Consider the following 21,048-nt stretch of genomic DNA (forward strand, 5'->3'; position numbering starts at 1 on the left):
TTTTAAGAATTCCTATATTCATGCTAGATTAAACGAATTCACATGAATATTACACTAAGTTCTGGTTTAGATCAAGTTAACTTAACATGTCATTGCCTGTCTGACCTTGGCATTTGAATACCCTTACCTTGGAATTGAACCAGAACATTTCAAAATATGCAACAGCTGATTCATTCTGCATATCTACAAGTGATAGATATTTTATGCTTAAAACTCCTTGAAATAGAACAGTGTCTTCCAAAAATATTTTGCTTTCTCCAAAATAAAGATGGAGACACACTTTTCATTTTTATATTGTTTAAATAGTGGATTTCTCTTGATTAACCTTTAAATTTTTTTTTAAGAAAAGTAATTTTTATAGTCTTAAAATCAATTCATATTAGTTTGCAATATAAGGTTATTGTTAAAATACATGTCATAGAATCATGGAATCGTTTAGGTCAGAAGGGACCCTAGAGATATCTAATCCAACCTGCCTGCCAAGGGCAGGGACGCCTCTCAACTAGACCAGGTTGCTCAAGGCCTCATCCAACCTGGCCTTGAACACCTCCAGGGAGGGGCATCCACAGCCTCTCTGGTCAATCTATACCAGAGTCTCTACACCCTTGTACTGAAGAACTTCTTCCTAAGATCTAGTCTAAACCTACTCTCCTTCAGTTTAAAACCATTTCCCCTTGGCCTGTCGCTGCACACTCTTGTGAAAAGTCCCTCTCCAGCCTTCCTGTAGCTTCCCTTCAGCTATTGGAAGGTGGTTACAATATCCTCCCTGGAGTCCTCTCCTCTCCAGGCTGAACAATCCCAGTGCCCTCAGCCTGTCCTCGTAGCAGAGATGCTCCAGCCCCTGAGCCAACTCTGTGGCCCTCCTCTGGACTGAATATATTATGTATCGGTATTTATTTACAATTGGCAAAAATGAGAGATTATGCAAAAAAGCGCTTTAATTATCTACAGCATTTCACCTGATTTCCTGTTGGTATAGGGTTGTATACATGCATACAGGAATTTAAAACGTGAGAGGTCGTGTTTCCCTCAGAGAAGGAGGTTTCATGCAGGCACAGGCCAGGTTCAGTCTTTTATTTTCAAACAATTATTTCAATATACACAATTTTGTTACCAGAATGTATTGGTAGATGCATACCTGCAGAATGCTAACAGGGCGTTCAGGCTGCCTCGGGCGTTACAAATGAGATCTGAGCTTTGTTAAATTTTGAAAACGATGTGGATTCCATTGTATTCCTTAAATACTCTCTCCGCAGCTGACGGGTACTTTGCGGAACTTGGCCGACGCAGGCGGGGCGCGGCGACAGCTGCTGCGCGGCGCTGCGGCCTCCGAGCTCTGCGTGGCGCTGGAGCAGCGCCGGAGCGACAGGGATCTGCGCTGCTCCCTCACCAGCATGCTCAGGTATCTGGACAGCACACAGCTGGTTCTGCAGGCGGTCGACGCGGTGCTTCTGCTTCCAGTGACCTCAAAGAGGGCGGGATCAAGCGCAAAAAAACTTAAGAGGTTTACACTGAGTTGGTTTTTTAAAAGTTTTGTGTGGCTTTCAATGCTTTTGTGTGATAATCATGTCTGTATTCATATAGATAGAATTGTTTAGGTGTAGCTATACAAACTGGGATTCATCGTCCCTGTGAAAAATTTTTTGTTGTATTGTGTTGTTCTTTGATCCCACAGATTCTGACTGAGATTTTTATTTTTCTTACATTTCAAAGCTGCATAAAATATTAAGTATTAATCCTACTTTAGGTCATGTTTAAAAAACAAATAAACACACACAGTCCCCCTAAACCAACAAATGGGACCAATTACACAAACTTATATTATACTTGGGACTGTGTATTTTAAAATAAAATACAGGAAACAAAATGTGATCAGTGTTCATTGTTCTGAGCTGTCACAGAGTGTTTGAGGCGATTAATCTGTGGGATCAGGGCTTGAGTGTGCAGATGGAAGTGTTGAGAGAATCTCAGTTTTATGAGCAGCTCAGTGGCTGCTTCGCAAGATGTGCTTTTTAGAGGGGGATCAGTGTGAGTGAGTCACCCAAAAAGATTCTTTTGTAGTCTGAATAGTTTTTCAGTCAAAAGTCTTCCAGTTACCAAGCACCGGCTTGCAATAGCCAATGTTAAATGGACTTGCAAGCAATTTAAGGATTTTGAAGAAGTTGTGAAAGTAACAGTTGATAATTTCAGGAAGAGTTGGGTTATGAACACAACTGTTTGCCATTGCTGCTATTGAGTCATGTTGCCTATGGCTGTGTTCATTGAGATTCTGCTGTGGACTTGCCTTTCTGTTCAGCCCCTCCAAATTATCCATCACATTCCTCTTTCTAGGTGAGATCTGGTTGTGCTTTGAGGAGCAGCTCTATAAGGGATGGCCATTTCGTCCTATCCACAGCTAAAAACAGGCAAATCTGGTTCTTGGCTGTTTGTGCTACCTGTAAAACATGTGAATTGCTTCCCCAGTTCCATGACACCATGTTCACATCTGTCTCTCAACTTTTATTCCTAATAATGAGGTGAATTCTAGCAATGATTACAGCACTTTGAGCATATTTACTACTTCTAAGGAGAGAGCATTTCTTTTACTTGGAAAATGCCATGGAAAGTAGGGTAATGAGTTTGTAATTAAATGTAATTGATACTTACACTGTAATTCTGAAAAGGACATTTACTTGGTCTAGAATTCAATATGGAGAAAAAGTAATTTGTCTTATTTAAAGTTCCCTACCACTTCAGTTTTTTTCTCTGAAGTTTAGGGAACTGCATGGTCTGAGGATACAAATTAGCTGTAAAATCAATTTAATTAGCTGCCTGGAAATTGCAGTCACAAAAAAATAAAATCATAGTCTGCAGTACAGAGCACAGATTTGATTTTTGTTTTGTCTTCTAGTAGTACTAGTAAAGTAAAAGAGTACTCTTTTCTCTCTGTCAGTAAATTTAGGCAGCTTCTTGTTAGAGAACATGTTCAATCTATTCAGGTTATTAATTTCTCTAAGACTGTAAGTCCTGCTGTGATTGATTGTGGCTGCAGGAAGGTGGGTTCTCCTTGCTTGCTGGTGAGAGATGTGTTCTGTTAGTGCTGTCACTGGGCTCTACTGGGCGTGAATTAGGAAGGGACCCTTTATTTCCTCTCCTGTCTGACTTCCCATGTCATCTTGAAATTACAGTTCTCCCACTGAATGCTAAGCAGGGCTAGTGTTCACATACTGTGCCCATATGGCAAGCAGGTTGGGAAGCTCCTTATGTGCACTTCTTCCTATAATGCACTGTGCAAGGATAGCCAGACTTCTGCTGTGCTTTTATATACACTGTGTATGCCTCTACCAGAAGTCAGAGTATTTGCATTGATTTCATTTGTTGGAAAACGTGCCTCTGAGAGTCAAAAGCAGAGTGATTTTAAAAAAAAATCTTTTGTGAAAAAAAATTAATTTATATTTTTCTACCTTTGTAGCAAACTTTCCTGCTATGATGACTTCTGTGCAGCTTTAGCAGACTGCTCCAGATGTTACGTGCTATTTTTAGCCCTACTAAACAAACACCAGAAGCAGCAGGTCAGTTTTTTCATCTCTTGATTTTTATATATTAATCCTCTGATGTGTCCGTGTATTATTGTATATAAGCTTGTTCCTAGTGACCTACTTTCATGCCTTTACCAAATAAAAATTTTAAATGGTTGAAAGCCTTTTTTAACAAGTAAAGAGTTGAAAAAATTTACATTAAAGATTTAAAGCAGTACAGAAGACAGTGGATTAACTTGTCTGTCCTTTGCATGTGTAGAAACAGTCCTTTGAGTACTTAATTATTTTTCTTAATTTTAAAAAATACTTTTAAAAGCAAACAGTTTTTTTCTATATTTAATAATAGGAAACTGTTGAGATTTCTCCTGCCTTCCTCCCCTGTGAAAGAAGTGTGAATTTTCGATAGTTAAGCAATTAGAAAGCAGAGAAAAAATTGTTCCTTGATAAGTGCAAAAGGTATCATAAGGTATCCCTCCTCTACCAGAGAAAACCATATACTTAAAAAACTGCATTTGGAACGTGGACCTAGAAAGAATGCCATAATGTCTCCTATTACAAAGTACAATTAGAAGAGTGTGTATGCTACTAACTTCATTAGAACTTCAAGAGTCAGGTGTTCCTGTATTCTCCTGCTATGTCATAGTGTATGTTCCTAAATTTACTGGAGCACCAGGCTGTGGGAGTTTGGTGCAGGGACACAGTTTTAAAGATTTCCATGCTGGTGAGACTAGAGTGCCCTACGTGTGGCAAATTACTCAGCTCTGTTGGCAGGTAAGATTTAAGAAGAAAATAATAGTTTTCATGTAAAGCGTAGGTATTCAGTGGTGGAAAAAAAGGTTTCAGAACATGAAACATTAAATCGCACAAAATATATTTTTAAAAGTAAGGAACTTAGACTAGTTTGAGGACGTTGTTATCCTATACAATTTATCCCAGGGTTAGTAATTCCTGAGGAATTGTTGGAAGGAGGTTTTTTGTCCTGCTGTTTTTAAAGGCAGTTAATGAAGGTAACCAGATTGGCTAGACTGAACAATCTATTCCTTCTCTTGCCAAATAAAAAAATAATTTCTCCCTGTCCTATCTACCTGCATCGTTTTCTGTGATGATACCCATGGAAGAGGAACAAAGGTTATCTTGTTTCTATTCGTCTAAATGTCTGTTGGTCAATATTTCTGCAGCATAGCAGAGTATTTCTAGGTTCAGGCTGCTCTTGCATTGTACAGTCTTCAAAGATGCTTCAGTAAAAGATTGTGGAAATGATCTGTAAATAATATGAGAAATATCAAAGGCATGATATTTTACGAGATTTATAGTTATTTTTCCTTGTGAGCACTGTATTAAAAATTCAGAAAATTATGGGACTGGGAATAAGTAGGTTAAATTGAGTAACATCTTTCTCTCAATCTTAATCTGTAATTTTAAGGGGAACTTTTCTAGGCTCTTGAGATAATAGGTTTGTGTTATAATGAATTGTAGGCTTATATATAAATTCAAATTATTTATTGTCAGGTAGTGTTCAGAATTTTACTTCTCATTTGTCTACATTATTAAGGGGCCATAAAATATATCTTTCTTCACTATATTAGTATTGCTTTTCGTATTAAACTGTCAGTTGTTTTATCAAGATACAAATTAGTAAAGAAGTAGCTTGTCTATTAAAAAAAACTTAGTTACTATGTTGTGATGATTATATATGCAGCGCCTTTAGAGTAATTATTTCTTACTGTAGTTTTTAAACAAGCATGCAACTGTCAGTTGTAAGCTTAGTGAAGCCCTGCAGAAACAAGAGAGATTTAGATAACCTAACGCACCGCTTTTTCTGTAGTATATAATAAACACTTGAGCTGTGAGAAGTGCAAATGTTTTTCCTGAGGTGTAGTTGGCACTGCTAATCTTTCTTTTAGAAGCTGTCAGCTAGTGAATTACAGTATGAGTTGGTATGTGTTGAAAAGAAAACCAAGTAACAGCAGCGCGAGTGAAATTCTCTGCTGTGGCAAGAAGCAAAGAGGAGGATAAATTAGTGTTGTTACTAACTCAAAGTATTAAAAATCCTCAGGACTAAGAACTGGTATGTTAAAAAAGGAAGTGTGTGTGTGTTTTCTGAATTTTCAGGTTGCAAAGTTTGTGGGATCATTTTTCTTTTTCTTTTTTTTACTGGCAGTAGTGGCAGCTGGAAACATACTGAGGAAAAAGTAAAAGAAAATCAACATTCAGACTTTCTCAAGTGCTTTAATCACTGTGACTTTAAAAAGAAGCATTAAATATTGTGAAAATAAAAGCGTGAGCACTGGAAATAGGATGAATGACTTTTTGACACACCGCACACTGAATTCCAAAGCTGCCACCCAAATAGTCTCTGTTCTTCTCACCACACTGCAGTTTCAGCTCTTTCTTCATTTTGCTCTCTTGCGTAAAAGTCAGAAGAAATGGGAGAGTAGTTATTTAACTCTGTGAGAAAGACTTTCAGGGAAATTGAGTTGACAAGACTTGCTAAATTCCATGTGTCATAGTCTTAGGTAAGGAGACTACAGAAGATTGGAAAAGCTGGATCTGCCAGGTAGGACTGGGGAATTCAAGCATGCTTTTCTATGCTTCTGAAGTACATGTTTTGTTCAACTTCACTCGTGCATAGTTTTGGGGCTTACTTGTGTGGAGTACCAAAACTTCTTGATGGCTGCCACGTGCTGTGAAAGCTGTCAGAAGTGTTCTTGTAGAGCCTCTATCTTGCAGGATGAACTTTCCATGCTTCTGTTTCTAGTCAGCATTGTAGACTTTTGCCCATTTCCAGAAATCTTTTAACAGGATTGCTGTTCCCCTTTCCCAGATCATTAGCATCTCTAAGCTTTTCAGATAAGCTATAGAAAGGATGACTTACTCAGGCTGTGGTTAATGTCATAAGTCATGAGGAAGTTGTGCTTTTGGAATGGGGAGACTGCCTAAATGGTGCAGTAGCTTCTCTCAATGAGTCAGGCACTACCTGAGCTTAGGTGGCATTTTGGAGCCCTGCCAGCTTCCGTGTAGTCTTTTATCAGTGTACAGTTAGGAGTCTATTTTCAATCCTAAGTGCAAAAACAGGGGGTGTGATACTAAAATCGGCATAGGAGAAATCCTGTGCTTGTTCTATAGAAAATACCCTTTATACTGTAGTATAACCTGCTTCTTTAATTAGGAAACATTTGTTGAGTACCTGACATCACTGGATGCAGCAATTGCCTGTTCAGCAAAAGAATAATGACACCGGGTCACATGGAAGGTTCATCCTGTCCATACTCGGCAGTGCTGAAAATCAGATAGCTAGATAACAGTGAAAACAGGGCAAGCATAACCACAGTATTTCCTGTGTATACTTACCAAACCTCCAGCTCTTTCCAGTTTGGAAAATTCCTCAGCCAGCTGTGGTTCTGTGTATGAAACAAACCTTGGTTGACTTATTTTTCGTGAAATTCTATTGTCTCTCCCTTACCCCATGAAAACTTCTAACATCATTGGCAAGGAGCTGCTATAGTAACTACCCCATTGCACAAATAATTCCTTTTGCTTATTTTGAATTTGGCCTTTACTGTCTTTATTTTATAGCCTCTGGCTCTTTTATTGAAAAGTCAGTGAATACTTAATCCTGTCATTCGTTTCACACACACACACACACAACTTTCTAGACCTTTATATCCTCCTTGAGTGACCTCTTTCCCAGACTGAAGACTACTTGCTGTGACTTAGGCCTCTCTGATACAGAGGCTAATCCATACTCCTGCACATCTGTGTTGCCTTTCTCAGAATTTTTTACAATCTTAATTCCTGTTTGATGTGTTTTTTGCTTAGGTTTGTTATTTGTTTTAATTTAGGAAATCAGAACATGGCATTTAAGATGTGGCCATATCATAGATATACATGTCTTCATAAGTTTATTTCCTAGTAATTCCCAACATTTGATTTGTTTTCTTGACCTCCTGTGGACACTAAACCCCTATGAGAAATTTGTCATTAACCCCAGGGTTGCTCTTCAGGTGGTTATGGTTGCTTCAAAGGCTGTAATTTTATATGTAAAGGAGTGTCTGCTGTGTTTTTCTGCATGCATCATTTAATCTTTATTTGCACTTAAGTTTCATCTGCTATTTTATTACCAGTTGACTACAAATCCTTTTTCTGCTCTTCAGTCAACCTTCATCTTTGCTACTTTGAGTATCTTAGTGTCATCAGTAAACTCTTCCGTGTCATCTGCTTTTTCCATGTTGTTTATGGAAAAGTTGAACACAGCAGGTCCTAGCACAAAACCCTATAGAATTCAACTGGTTATCTTCCACCACTTCAGCAACTGGTAATTTACTCTGTTTTCTAGCCTTTGATCTATAGATTAGGTATCTCTTTATAATAGGACATTCTCCCTTCATCATAGAATGTTTTAGGTTGGAAAGGACCTTTAAAAGTCATCTAGTCCTCCCTTGCAGCATGATTGCTTAGTTTCACTAGGATTTTGGTGAGTGCCTTTGTCAAAAGTCTCCTGGTAAGCCACATGGGTGTTAGGAGATGGGTCTTCCCTATGCATGTTTGTTGAGCCCTTCAAAGAAATCAAGAATTGGGTAAGTCAGAACTTAGGAGTCATAAAGCTGATTGTCTTTATCCAGCTGCCCAATAATTCTATTGTTCTGTTTTATGGTCTCTTCTAATTTATCTGGTACAGACATCAGACCTGAATCTCACTGGGTTCTTTTTCACGTTTGTTACCCTTCCACTCATTAGACATCAAGGCAGTTTTGTGAGGTTGCACATCAGTGTTAGTAATTATGTAACTAATTAGTGCTTTTAGAACTGTTGGGTGAATATGTAGTCCTGGTGATTTGTTACTGTTTGTTTTGTCAGTTTGTTCCTTAAAATTGTTAGTGGTCATGTCGGTTTTGGACAGATTATCTGATGAGCCTTCTCCAGAGAAGGCTGTAGCATTGAGATGTCCCCAGTTGCTTTAACAGTGGACATGAATCAATGCAAAGGACACTTAAATGACATTTTCTTCTCTGAATGCTCCTGTTTTATCCTGGTCATCAGTTAGTTCTGCAGATTCTGGCAAACATCCTGGTCCTAATCTGTTTGAAAAAAATTCTTGATATTTTTGCCTCTCATGTATCAGCTAGTAGAACTGCACTAATTTACAATTGTAATTTGCATGCTGCTTTACGTGTTTGGTTTAACAATCAGTTTATCAGAAACAAATTATTAAATGAAGAACAGATTAATATGCCTTGTCCTCTCTAAGGAGATATCCCCATTTATTTGGATCACTGTGCCTGGATCTGCCCAGCTTTTTTCCCAAATGCATATACCAGGTTGTGGGTCCCAAAACAATCTATAGTCTTCTGTAAGCATGCAAGCCTCTGCTTTTGAGGCTTTTTCTTGTCTCCCACCAAGAAAAAGACTAATTTCAGGGCTGTTGAATGTCCTTTTTGCTCATAGGAATGCTGCAGTGGGCGAAGTTGTGATAGATAGAGCCTGTAAATGTACAGAATTCCTCTGCTTTGATTCTGGCTTTATTTACTACGCAAAGGCCTATCTGCATGCAGTGACTGGTGTTCCTGGCTGGCTTTTTTTGCTAGCTTAAGGAGAATTCTGTGATAGCTTTCAGGAACCCACTATCTGTTTCAGTCAGTCCTGTAACATAAGTCGTGTAATACCTGAAAGCAACCACAGGCTCTTACCAGTAGATTCTAATGTTGCAGCTGTGGTTGGTTCAGATATACGTTTGCCTCTAGAATGCGCTGGGAGTATTATTGCTACTGTGCTCAGTGGCATCAGTGTCTTACGAGATACCAAATTTTTATTGGTGGTGTGTTTCTGTATCCATAGCTTGCCTCTAAAGAAATGGTCATCAGTGCTGATGTAAGTGTCCTTAGTGTTTTGGTTACTTACTTTTCTAATATCCCTCATCTGAGCTAAGGACAGCTGTTTGTGTGACAGCACGATACATCACGTCACAGAACTAACCCAGCTTCCAATAACCTTAAAATTAAAAAAAAAAAAAAAGAATCTCACTCCTTTGCTGGGTTATCACCTGAATTGCTTTCCAGTCTAGTTTGTTGAACAGCCACACAGCCACTCAAGTAGTTCCTTCTTTTGAGGGAACAATATGGGAGAGGAACCAAACTGCGAATGGAAAGGGGAATGGGTGCTCTGTATGCCACCACTTCTGCTGAAATGCTTGTCAAGGTAACCATATGAAGAACCTGAATAGATAGTGTGGTTCTTTTCTTCTACATATATATTTTATTTACAAATAACATATTTCCTCCTCCCTCTAGCCCAACATTACAATAGTGCCTTGGACAACTAAAAAAAGCTATGAAGAGGAATATAGTAATTGACCACTAAAGAATAAAAATCTAAGATATTTTTTGCTCCTATGTTTTGTGTGTGCACATGCATATTCATAACTGATCATTCATTATCTCTGAATTAATGTTACAGATTAATTAAAAATTAAATGAATTAAAGATTAATTAAAAAGAGCTTTTTCCCCTTTATATCACTTAACTCACTTGTTACAGAATCCTAGATTCTGCCTGCTGCAGAAGGAGTAGAATGCACCTCACTCAAATGAAAGCAGCAATGCAATTTATTAAGACAGCTTAATGGTTTAACAATGCTTAGTAAAATTTGGTGAAATACAGCAAGGAATCGGCAAAAGTTAATCGAGGTTCAATTTGATGATAAGGCACCTACTTACTACCAAGTAAATTAAGTAAAGAAAGCAGTAGGATTACACTATTTGTGTGAGTAAATATATACATGTATGTATGTAAACAGTTTAGAGCTAGCTTAGGATGATTTTCATGAGGATTGGGAGTGGAGGGGGTAAGGGTAACTTTCTTGTTGAGTTACTAGGGTTTTGAATGGACCCCCTTGCTCTCTAAACTCCTTCTTAGAGAGGAGCCTATGTTTGGCTAGATCCAGTCTTAGGCTTGGTTTATGACTAAGGAATTTCAGGGAGGTTGGGGATGTTAGAGGTAAATTCTTCCCTTCAGTCATGAGGCTCAGAATAGAACCCCTTGCCCTTCTTTGGAGGATAAGTTTAGATCTACACCTAGTCCCAGACCTGATCAACAGTTTATGCTTAGGAAAGTTTCATACTGGAACTTCAGCATGGTGCTTGTGCAACATGTTTCTTGAGGTAAGTGATAGCAACAATTCAAGTGTATTAACATTGATACAGTAACTGAAAAAAGAGAAGTGCTTAATCAATCAAAATCAATAATTGGTTACAATCAATATGGTGATTCACATAAGATTTAACAGAAGTTGCTAAGCAGAAGCAAATTACACACAGGGCTATATACAGGTATAGAGGTTAACCTACAAATAAGATGGTGTCTGTCTGCAAATAATAGTGAATTTGGGTACCCCAGGATCTCCAGGATTTTCACAAAGATCCTAGAGATTGCAAATACTCATGTCTGCCTTCATCAACGTATTACAAGTGGAGTGTGATTTCCTTCACGGGTATTTGCAGGCAGACAGTGCCTCCCTTTGTCGGCTTTACCAGTAGACAGAGTCTGGCCAGAGAGGTGTCCCAGCTCAGGGGCAGATAAAGAGACTCAGATTGCTGAGATCCCAGGGAGCTCCCATGGGCTTCACTTTAGGATCAGTATTGATAAGGTTACAAGATGATTGACTTTGGTCAGTGCTAGACTAGTACAGCCCCAATGGGGCTGTGGTCTTTCTGTGGCACCTTTCCAAGGTGTTCATGAGTTATGGATGTAGTTAGGGGGTACCTAGCTATTCCATCTTGCTGCCTCCATCTCTGGGTGATTGTGGGGGAGTCTGTTTAGTTTCAGGTGGACTCACAGAGTCAGAATGGACTGGGCATCAGAATGTACTGAGCTCTCCCAGCCTCCTATGTTGTGAAGCTGAGCAACGATGGTAGGCTGATTCTGAGGCTAACTCTGTGAGGCTAACTCCGCAGCCCTGGGCAGGGGGGCCCATACCACCACAACTAATTTTTTTTTTTTTTTTTTTTTTGCAAGAAGGAAGTATCCATTTTAGGACAAATTTCTGACAGCTCTGAAGGAATTTCCCTGCTGATAAATCTGAATAACCACGGAAAGTCACCCTTTCCTTATAGTTGATTTCTGACACTATGCTGAGCTGAAAGTGTGTTTGTATCTTCCTAATACTTTGGGTGTGGTTTTTTTTCCTTTGCTTTTTCTTTAAGAAAAAAAAAAATGGTGAGGAAAGTAAAGAATCTGTGATGTGATGTGATATGATCAGATAATGCAGATCTCAAAGATAGTAGTCAACCAGCCTTCACTGGCACATATTGTTGTTCTGATGTATCAAAAGATACAAGAGAATTAATGTAATTACTAGATAGGTAAACATTAGAATATCAAACAAGAATAATAAGATTTTACTGCTATTACTGTCACTAAAATATTTTGCCTTAAGTTTTGGTATTAATTTCTGAAAAAGAAGGTGAAAGCTTTGGAACAGCTCTGAAAAAGCCAGAAGAATTATTAGAGTTAAAAAATAGCAACCAAGATTAAGCAAATTAATTTATCAGTGACAAAGGTCAGACCATTAGCATGTTGCCTATTAATATAATCTGCACAAGGAAGACATTTCTGTTAGGAGACCATCCTTTAATCTAGGAAAAGAGATAATAAGAAAGAGTGGCTGAAGCTGTACAAATTTAAACTATTAATAGGAATAGAGACTTTAAACAGGGAGATCTATAATCACTGGAGCAATACCGTGGGGGATTTATTTTTCAGTTTGTGATTCAGGAAATATTTTTCATTAGAATGCACTGCTTTTCATTGTAAGTTGTTGTGGTGACAATACACTTGCTTTTCTTCATTACCTTTCCCAGATCTCCAGGTGTCCACAGACAAACCTAATGATGTAATTTCTTCATTGCTAAAAGTCACTAAGTGCAAATTAACTTTTTTCTGAAAAGCTTAGGTAGACAGATAAAATTTTGGTGTGTAGAAATTATTGGGTGGGGTCCTGTGGCATGTGATATGCAGAAATATAACTACATTCTTCTAAGGGTCTCTCCTTCTCCTCAAATTCATTCATATTTGTGGAGGAAGGAGGTTCCCTCTTTACTAACAAAGTAGTCCCTGCTATCGGTGTGTCAGAGCTTTTCCTCTCTGCTGCTTACTTCAGGTCAGTCAAGAACTTCTTCATTTATTTTTGATACTTCCAGGGTATCATACACCCACGCTTCTTTGCCCCCCTCCTCCCTGTTTTTCATCTTTAAATCGGTTTTTGTTTTGGTTCAGTTGTTGTTATTTCTGGATTTGACGAGGAAATTTCACAGACAGTGTAACTTCAAGATGAATCCTTTCTTTGTTTGGAAGAGATTAGCTCCAGGGTGGCATAGCTCCTATTGTTTTGTTTATAAGGTGTATAAGTGGACTATCAGACCCTGTGAAGAAAACTCTCAGATTTTCATTCCAAGGTACATAACAAAGCAGAAATACAAATTTGGAAGTGAAGTGTAAATTAGATTTTAATGAGAAGCAGTTGATATTGCGGGGCAGGTAGTAGAACTTTGACTAACTCCGCTGATCCTTGTGTAACATGGAAAGCATATTTCATTTACATTATGAGAGATTCAATAAGAACTCAGCTGCTGGCATTTAAAGTTTTGTTTCATACTACCTCTTCCCTTCTGAGGGTCCGGACATCAAATAGACTAACAACAGGTACTTGGCCAACTTGTACAAACTCTAGAATGGACTCCTCTCCCTTATTTATCTTGTTTTAGTTAGAAATTACTGACCTAACTGGCTTTCCTTTCCTACTGATAAGTAAACCTGTACTATTTGTACCTCTGTTCATCGTGCTTTACACAGAAAGGCAGGTACACTTTAACTGCCAAGATAAACTGCTGTCAAGTTCTGTGACTCAGCAGGTACATTTGGTACCTTTGCTACCAGGGCAGTGGAAGGCATAGTTTTTTTTTTAGCAGATAAGCAAAGAAATCTTTTGTATCCATGATCAAATGTGTATGTTCCAGTTTTCAGAAAATAAGAATTAAGTGTTTATGGAGTATGTGGTGCCATTACCATTTGGAAAACAAAAATATCACAGTTTCTTCATAGACTGGAATCAAAGAAAAAATTAATTCTCTTTCTCCAGCTTTTCTTTATATGTTTTCTCAGATTTGTTTATCTAAGTGAAGCTTTGTGGTCTTATATATAACATTCAATCAGGTTTGAGTACACTCTCTGGACAACATGTCTCACATATATGCTTTGTTATAAAAAGATTAAATAACTGAGTGTAATTCCTATCTTTAATCTGATTTGTCTTGAGTGCCGTACATGTTAAAACCTCCATTTTATATAATCTGATAAATGTAATTTTTCTGTAAGTGTGCACCAATGTCTGAAATTCCACTTGCAGTTAATACTTCAAACATTTGGAGATGCATAATAATCTCATTTATTATACTGATTTTTTTGTTATGTACAGAAAATCCCATGGGCCTTTTACAGGTTTAATCTTGCAAACAGTTTCAAAATGCCATTCTTCTTTACATGTATTTCTTTACATAGCAATTCTAAGCTGCTGTTTCTTACTCTTGCAGTGCTTACCCCATGAGCGGTTAAAAAAAAAGTAGCCAAAAATAATACAAACCCTTGAGTATTATACTGCTCAGGGGAAGTCGTACAAACTTTTCTCTCTGACTCTGCTAGTTAAATTTTCACTGGAAGATAATGAAACTTCAGTAATATGCTATTAAAACCGGATGTGCTTAGCTAAAAAGAAATATTTTTTAAGTTTGTTTTGCTAGCCTGTAGGTGGAAAGCACAGTTGAGATCACAGTTCTCAAAATATCAGTTGATTGCTGTACGGTACCTGTTTGTCTGTTTTCTGATTGGGTAGAGCTGTTGCTGGGCTGATACTGTTTTGACCAAAATTAGAAAGTCAATATAAACGAGTCAAACTAGACTGCCTGCTTTTTTTCAGTTCTCTCTTCTGATTCATCAGTTGTTTGTTACAAATTCTTATGGCCTTTGTGAATTGGGGTTTGTGCCAGCAAAGGTGAAAGCTCTTAGTGGTTAGTCAGTAAAAATGTTCATAAAAATTTGTCTTGATGACATTTAGACACTAGCAAAAATATAATTCTGAGTTTAAAAATAAGTGGAAGTGGGTCCTATGGCATGATTGTATTAAATACATGGGTGGGAGAAACTATTTGTCACTTAGCAGACTGACAGCTTCTCATATTCAGGGATAGCATCCATCTTCTGGACCCTAAGAGGATGTTACTGCCAATGTCTTGTAGCAGAGGCTTAAGACCTGAAGCCTAATGATGAAGGCACGTATGAAAGAAGGATTAATTGGTTACGTATCTTTTTTCCTTTAGTATGAGTATGTATACTTTAACAAGTTGGACTGTGCCTGTTTAACTACATTATTAGCACCATGGAGGATTAGAATCTGCAAATATAACTATTATATTTGAACAAATACACCATATAAATTGTTTAGCAAAATGTTTGGTTAGTGGAAGTACATCAGTTTAGCAGCTAAGGTAGATGGCTGTGCTGTACTTGAAGAAATGCTGTTACTTTAATGGTACTGTTAAGATAAAGCTATGGACTTTTCTTTCGGGAAGTTAGGATTTGATGCAAGTGACAGAAGGAAATGTTTTAGTTTATACTTGCATTAGTTCAGACTTTCAGAATTCTTTGGGGTTTTTTCTTTCATACAGGTAGGTAAGAAAAATATGAGTGTGTTGGTCAAATGCCGTTCAATTAAGATCCACTAATCTCACAAAAAAAATGGCTATATCTCAGTATTTCCAAAATGAAATGAGATTTCTTTATATGTCCCACTGAAGGGTAGGGATAGGAAGTGCTTTAAGAGAGCAATGTGGTTAAATCATGAGATCTCAAGATACGGTATAAAAATAGAAAGTGGGTCTCATTTAGTATTTGGACCAAATAATTCAGCTATCTATAAGCAGCTGGACTTAACAAGGAAATGAGTATGAGCCAACACGGATTTAACAGTAGCAAACCAAGGGGAAGTAGTTTAACCTCTGCAATGGTTAACAGGCCTAGAGAAGAAGGGAAGGTGATGGTCTTTGGCCATCACAACAGATGCTTACTTGAAAGCTTAGTAAGCTCAGGCCCATATGATTCTAGATATCGAAAGTGCTGTTTTAAGATGTTTTAAGATTATTGTGGGCTTGATAAAAATAGATGACCTATGCTAAGTATATCTCATTAGTAATTACCTCAGTGCTATACTAGTTCTGTCAGATGTTTTTGCTTAGTTCTGTAAACTGGCTTATGAAAAATAGTAGCATAAAAAATATTTCTAGTTACTGTATTTGGCTTTCCTTCAGTTGTTCTGGACCTGCTATTGACTGAATTGTGAAGCAAATTAAATATTATCTTCTTTTTAAGCAGCTAATAGCTTCTGACGTTTTCTGTGTAATACGGTTTGTTTATTTTATTGCAGGATTTGGTTATCCGTATCATCTTCATTCTTGGTAATTTAACAGCAAAGAATAACCAGGCCCGCGAGCAATTTTTTAAAGAAAAAGGAAGTCTTAACACCTTGATATCATTATTCCAAACCTACCATGAACTTGATTTGAATGCACAGAGATTGTACCGTGGAAGAGGAGGAGAAGGAAAAAAACACCCAAAGCATCCTTCAGAGGCAGAAGATGTTCTTATAAAACTGATAAGAGTGCTGGCCAATCTCTCCATTCATCCCAGTGTAGGAGCAGCTCTGGCAGCTGCCCAGTGTGTGGTAGAATTACTTATTACAGTGCTAGGTAATAAAACCTATGTTGTGTTTGTTGTCTTTGGTCCATCTATAAAGGAGAGTTTAGGATTTTTCTACTTGACCTTCTTGTCTAGGTTGAGCCATAACTGGATCAGTTCTGTTGCTAAAACAACAAAGTCAATCTGCTGATGTCCATGAACAGGTTTATGTAGAAAGCCTGTTTGAGACAGTGGAAGCATTGCTGCTTTTGTGTAGTGACTTTTCAGTGTCTGGGGAAAGATTCAGAATTGTTTAATTTGGTGATCAAGTTTGCAAATGTGATCGTTAAAGCAAACAAATTTTGGTTTAAATACATCTCACCGAGAGTCCATATATAAGGGAAGTCTGTTCTTAGCAGGTGCTACACAGGTGTATTTGGCGGTGGTGGGTTTTTTTTTATCTTTTGCAGATTTTGTGACTGGATCAAGTAATCTTTTTGTACCCTGCACCCATAACTTTCATCCTCCTCAAAAAATTCCTCTAGTTTTTTTTTTCTTTTTCAGATTTCCAAGCATTGTCTCTTTCAGGTGGAAGTGTCCCTCTTCCCTAAAATTGGAGGCTTTGGACTGCAGTTCCTTTGCCACCCACTGATCCATTTGCAAATCTAATTCCAGGTTCTTCTCCCAGGAACAGAGTTTAGCAGTGACAAGATACATCTCATAGAGCTCACTATATTTTGGGGCGTGATGAGAACATTAACTCTTATGTGAATACAATCAGCCTAATTATATACTAGTTTACCAGGTTTACCCACCAGCCTTGGGGGTGGGGGAGATTAGGGAAGGCAGACTCACAACTTTGTTCTGTCTTAAGCCCTGTAGGAGCTTCCTGGGTTGGAACTGTCTTAATCACTGTGTAAGCACTTCTGAGCCTCAGAGCTTCCCTCTGCCACCCTCCCCTCTTCTGGAGCACTGGATCAGTTAGGTTACTACAAAATATTCCTGCTCCTTGTGAACTTAACCCTTTTTTATTTCCTTCACTCTTGGTTCCTGAGGCAAAAAAACTCATAATAAAACTAAAAAACTCATAAACTCATAAAAAAACTAAACAACTTTTAGACTTGCTGGTGTCATTTTACATGTCTTTACATTCAGTCAGGAACTCTAAGAGAAATACTCTTTTAAATAGTGTTAAAGAAGTCTTTAGGTTTGTTTTTTGTTTTTTTGTTTTTTTTTTTTTTTTAATGGTACCTGACATTTCAGTGAAATAGTCCTATAATGTGTGCTATCACCCAGGCCAATTTCTGCATGTGGATTCTCCTCAGTTCCATCTTAAACCAGCAAACAGACTCTGGAAAATGTCTTAACTAACTAGATTACAAACCATGTTGCCTTAGTTACAATGATTTCTGTAGATGAAGAGCTGGAAAAAGTGACTTTGTATTGCCATTTTTTGATCAGCTGTTCCTGTTATATTCTGGTATGTTACTGAAAACCAGAATAGTTGTCTGTAGTAGTGGCCATGTAAACTATGATTGTTTGCTTCTGTGAGATATAATGCAATACTAAGTTACTCGTGTGCTTGTGTATATCTACATATACATATGTTTTCTTGGTTTTTCTTTTACTATAGAGTACAAGTCAGTTGATGACTGTGAGGAGTTGGTCATCAATGCTGCGACAACAATCAACAACTTATCCTACTACAGAGTGAAGAGTTCTGCTGTTCAAGACAAGAAGCTACACATTGCTGAAAGTAGGGCTTTTTAAACTAGGTATTTCTTGTGTATCTTTGTGAAAGTGGAAGTTATTCAAGCTGTGTTTTGACACTACAGGAAATAAAGACACTGGCAGTGTTTTGTGGTATCGTATTGCTGGAATATGAAGTTCATAGGGCTAAATTTTTCACATAATGATTTGTCATTCTTTTCTAACATAATTCCAACTTATGTGAAAATAGTTAGGTTTTTTAAAAAAAACTTCTTTTCCTCCCCAAAGGAATTTGCCATATTGTTTCCTGTTCAGCAGTTTTTGCTAGACTTATTCAAAATGCATATGTCTGAGCCAAAATAATTGTGCTGCTTTTTACTTCTAATCAGAGTATAGCAAGAAAGTTTTTTTTCTTCTTAGTACCTTCTAGACTCGGAAAAATCTGGGTTTTGTCCATTCCTGGCTTATAAATCCATTGGCAGCATAGGAGTTGTGCGATTTGGTTTTTTACCCACTTGTACAGTATGGACAATAGTCATATTTTAGTGATGCGTAGGAATGGCATCTGAGTCCAGGGACTCACTGTGTTAATGTTACACAGAAGGCAGAGAGTCTACGTCTTCCATACCTTCCTCTCTAAATAGAGAAGACGTGGGGGAGAGATGGAGCCAGAAGGAGAGAGAGAATGAGGAGTAGGAAAAAATACTCTGGCTGGCAACTTAGTGCCCTGATTTAGACATCATATTCTGTCTAGGTAACAGTTCTGCTGTTCTGTCACGCGTCACTTTATTACCCAGAAGCCAGCTGTCTCTTACCACTGGTTGGAGAAATGGGGAGAAGTGGCTTCTCTGCCTGTCCCATTCTCTCTCTCTCTCCTGTTCTTACTGTTTGCATGTGGAACTTGTTCCACCACCTTTCCTCTGCCTGAACTGAGGGGAGGAAACCTTTTGATGGAAGACCAGCATGCTTCCTCCTCCAGGAAGCATTTTGAGAATACTTGCTGTTTGATACAGGGGGTGGATCCCAAAGACAAGTAGTAATCATTTCAGGTATCTCCTTAAGACAAGTTCAAGGCATGTTCAGTATTGCAACATTCAAAGACGGAAATAATGGGATGAAGCCAACCTCTTTTCTATACTTTTTTTCTCTCACTTTTCTGTGGTAGAAGGATTAAGGGTTGTCTGATTTGAGTCCTTTATATGATGGACTGATTTCAGTCGTTCATTTCATACTCACAGAAAACTGATAAATGTAATTTCTGTAACATGGCTCCTTTGCTGTGCACTGAAACGCTACATGATGGCAGCTACTCCTAGGAAATGCTGAAGGTCTCATTCTGTCTGCAGAAGTTACGTGCTCATCATCTGTGAAACTGCTAAGCAGGAAAGCAGCAAGCAAGTCAGTACTTCAGACCAGGGGCAATATTAAGTAGCTGTTTAGAAAAAATGTTTTCGCTTGTTGTAGCAGCACTGAGAGAAAACAGAGCTAATGTCAGAAAATAATTTTGAGTTTTAGGAGACATCCCACCACAAGACCATCTGTTCAGGATCTAAATCAGTTCTCTTACATATTACGACATTATTTGTCTTCATCTTCCTGAATTTTCACATGAGCCCACTCAAAACTGTGTAGCAAAACTGGCTCCCATTATTACAACTGTGCTTAGCCTATCTTCATAACTCCTCATTTGTTCCTTTGCATTGAACCCCATATTGGAGCTCTTTGTCTCATCTTCAAAGCCCTACACAATTTCGCTCTTGTTCTACCATCAGCTCTCCCTGTTCACTGCAACCAGGCAGATAAATAACGGTTCCCATTTATTACATTTATTGCTGTTGCTGTTTGCATTCTGATATTTATTGATAAAAAGCCAGTATGTTTATCACAAACAAGTAATTGTTTTAAATTTCATTTATCTGCAACCAATAGTGCTTTTAAAGCTGTTAATGAGCAACAGTATGGATGGAGTTGTGGAGGCTGTCAGAGTCTTTGGCAATCTTTCCCAGTATCATGAGATCTGTGACTTCATCACACAGAAGAAGAGTGAGTTACTTTTGTGTTTGTAGGAGTCCTTTTTTTAAATGTCTGTGGTTCCAAAAAGGAAAGATGGTAATAAGCTGTCTCAGTTAAAGGGTATAAGTAATTTTCTGTGATGTTTTGCAAATCGACAAATGTTACAATTAGTAGTCATTATAAACACCATTTTATTTTGGTTTCATTAAACTGGAAACGCTGGAGTAGAAGAAATACGCCATGGTGCCTTCACAAAGGCGAATACTACAAAACCATTGTTTTTCCTAAAGATTGCAATTTTGAAAATTCCCTTCACTCCTTCAGTTTTTCCATTCTGACAGGTCAGTAGTGATATGATATAAAGTGTAAATTCAACTAAATTCTCATATAGCTTCATAATCACAGATTTTTGATTCCCATGTTCGACAGCTTGTTAGCCCTCTGTAACATGCATTTAAGATGTCTGACTGCCTGAACAAAGAGGCCTCGTGTTTGCCGCTGGGTGAAGTAGGATACACGTCTTCTCAAGTCCTTTTGCTGTGAATGTCTAAAGAGCTTTGGGAAGTACAGCAACTCCTTCCTAGCCACAGGAGCTGTGTCATAAGTTTAATTAAACACCAGTTCCCTGTATGTGGTTTTTTTGCATCTACCTGCCAGTGCTGCAAGCGAGGTGATATGCTATAAACTACAACGCCTTCTTTCAAGGGTGGACCTATCACCCGCTTTCGCAGGAGAAGGTATGTGCAAAGGGAGAATGACACTTCAGTAGCTGGTGGCCATGAGCTGTCGCAGTCAAAGGACCGAGTTTTCCACCTGGGAGAGACTGTGGTGTCAGTGTGCTGAGGTCAGGACGTGCCAGAGGCTCCCTCTCCGTCAGGCAAGGCCGACTCCCTCGCTGGGGTTGCCTTCCAAAGCCGAGGGAGTGGAGCATCAGCGGCTGCTGGGAGATGCTGCAGGCCCAGTGCCTGCTGCCTGCCTGTCTCCCGGCTGCAGCTGGACTGGGTTCGGTCTGGGGCAGCCCTGCCACTCATGGAGGTCGGGACCTCCCTCTCTGAGTGCCAAGTGCCAAATCCTAGCAGTTCCTGCTG

At 38.4% G+C, this 21,048-nt stretch overlaps 1 protein-coding gene across 1 annotated transcript in view; it reads left to right on the forward strand.

The window, feature by feature from the left end:
- Positions 1–1,256: 1,256 nt before the first annotated feature.
- ARMC2 (armadillo repeat containing 2) overlaps positions 1,257–21,048 on the forward strand; it is a gene marked incomplete at its 5' end in the record, with an annotated part of 26,525 nt that continues 6,733 nt past the window's right edge. Inside the window, 5 exons of the mRNA XM_008944047.1 lie at positions 1,257–1,402; positions 3,452–3,551; positions 15,987–16,308; positions 17,871–17,993; positions 19,877–19,990. Of these exons, the coding sequence (XP_008942295.1) occupies positions 1,257–1,402; positions 3,452–3,551; positions 15,987–16,308; positions 17,871–17,993; positions 19,877–19,990 (805 nt within the window). The remainder of the gene's footprint in view (positions 1,403–3,451; positions 3,552–15,986; positions 16,309–17,870; positions 17,994–19,876; positions 19,991–21,048) is intronic.

This window comes from Merops nubicus, unplaced genomic scaffold (genome assembly GCF_000691845.1).
Source record: "Merops nubicus isolate BGI_N331 unplaced genomic scaffold, ASM69184v1 scaffold33347, whole genome shotgun sequence".
NCBI lineage: Eukaryota > Metazoa > Chordata > Aves > Coraciiformes > Meropidae > Merops > Merops nubicus.